This window comes from Chiloscyllium plagiosum, chromosome 20 (assembly GCF_004010195.1).
Source record: "Chiloscyllium plagiosum isolate BGI_BamShark_2017 chromosome 20, ASM401019v2, whole genome shotgun sequence".
NCBI lineage: Eukaryota > Metazoa > Chordata > Chondrichthyes > Orectolobiformes > Hemiscylliidae > Chiloscyllium > Chiloscyllium plagiosum.
Window position 1 is genome coordinate 50,029,555 of NC_057729.1, and position 1,807 is coordinate 50,031,361.

A 1,807-nucleotide genomic window follows, 5' to 3' on the forward strand; every position below is an offset into this window, starting at 1 on the left:
AGGTCACCCCTCAGCCTCTGACGCTCCAGGGAAAACAGCCTCAGCCTGTTCAGCCTCTCCCTGTAGCTCAAATCCTCCAACTCTGGCAACATCCTTGTAAATCTTTTCTGAACCCTTTCAAGTTTCATAACATCTTTCCGATAGGAAGGAGACCAGAATTGCACGCAATATTCCAACAGTGGCCTAACCAATGTCCTGTACAGCCGCAACATGACCTCCCAACTCCTGTACTCAATACTCTGATCAATAAAGGAAAGCATACCAAACGCATTTTTCACTTGACCCATTGCATGCATTGACATCACAAGTGCACACCTCAATACAACAACCATTACTTTAACCAGCACCTTAAGAACTGGCGCTCTCCATAAACCGGCAAGAATTATATACCTCAAATATTTATTTGTTAATCGCGATGCCCGAGTAATCATTCAGGGTGTGAATGCTAAGTCTCTGCCACTAAGTTTTATTTAAGGAAAAATTGCATTATTGTGGAAGTGATTCACGCTGTAAATAAAGTATAACAGTTTTGTGTAAACCACCTGCTTACATTTCTATTATTGAGTGTGCGTTTTCACATTGATTATGCAACCTCTTGATCAACTGGATTATTTGATCAACCAGCACACTCCTGGTCCCACATGCCGGTTTTAAACAAAACTCTGCTGTACCTCTTAAATGTTCTGGGAGTTTCAGCCCCTACCAGTCTTACAGGCTGTAAGTTCCCAGAGATTCTAACCACTCTCTGGGTCAAACAGCACTTCCTCACAACCCCTCCGAACCCTCTCTCCCTTACGTTAAATCCATTTCCACGTGGTCAATGATCGCTCCAGCAAGGGGATAAAAGTTACTTCCTGTCGAACTGGTTCAGCAGCAAATAGAAACCCCCGCTCAGTTGGCGAATCTATGGGCGCCAGGACAGGAATTGTAACCAATTTCTCGCCCCTACACACTCCTTTTTACATTCCTGTTTGGCTGCCACTCAGGGCAAGACCACAGGATGGAACCAGGGATGTTCCTGTTGCTATAAAAACAGAAACTGCTGGAGAAACTCAGCAGATCTGGCAGCTTCAGTGGAGAGAAATCACAGTTAACGTTTTGGGTCCAGTGACCCTTCCTCAGAACAGTTTCTACATGAGAATGTACAACAAAAAAAGATCACAGTCTCAGGATAAGGGTGCAAACATTTAGGACAAAGGGGAGGAAACATTTCCTCACTCAAGATGTTCATGAATCTTGGGAGTTCCTCTGTGGGCCCTCCATAGATGTCACTCCATCGCTGCTACATTCCCAGCACCTCAGCCCTACTGCCTTTGTTTCCCACAATCCCAAGTCTGTGGCCTGCCAACCACAATTCTCAATTTTTGCAAAAACAAATTAGGGAAAGGGAAAACTCCAGCAGGAGCATGATGGACCAAGCTCTCCCCCCGAACGCAGACCATTAAACAAACAGGTGCCATCCAATGCAGCACTTACCATTTCTTCAGTCTATCACGTGCTTCAAGCCTTGCGCCCACCTCAAAAGTAATACCACGTCTGCTCGGAGGTTTCCTGGACATCTTCAACACACTTCAGTCTCTGTGCAAAAAGGATGAACGAGTGTATTAAATACATTCCCAGCAGGGACACCAAAATGCATCAGTTGCAGTATCCCAGGAGGACAGAGGGCACCAGCAGACATATCACAGGTAGTGAATATTTCAAGGTAAGCTGGATTAGAAGCAGAAAGAGAAACAGAATAGGGTGGCAGGTTTAGCTGATGAGAGATGGGAACATCTAGACAGGGTAAATCGTGGCTCAATGGGCA

At 45.3% G+C, this 1,807-nt stretch overlaps 1 protein-coding gene across 5 annotated transcripts in view; it reads right to left on the bottom strand.

Moving 5' to 3' along the window:
* phf20b (PHD finger protein 20, b) overlaps window positions 1-1,580 on the bottom strand; it is a 64,591-nt gene extending 63,011 nt beyond the window's left edge. For all 5 annotated transcript variants that reach the window (XM_043710779.1, XM_043710781.1, XM_043710780.1 and 2 more), the window contains exon 1: window positions 1,477-1,580. In XM_043710779.1, coding sequence (XP_043566714.1) covers window positions 1,477-1,559 — 83 coding nt within the window. In that variant the 5' untranslated portion in view covers window positions 1,560-1,580. The remainder of the gene's footprint in view (window positions 1-1,476) is intronic.
* Between the last annotated feature and the right edge of the window lie 227 nt (window positions 1,581-1,807).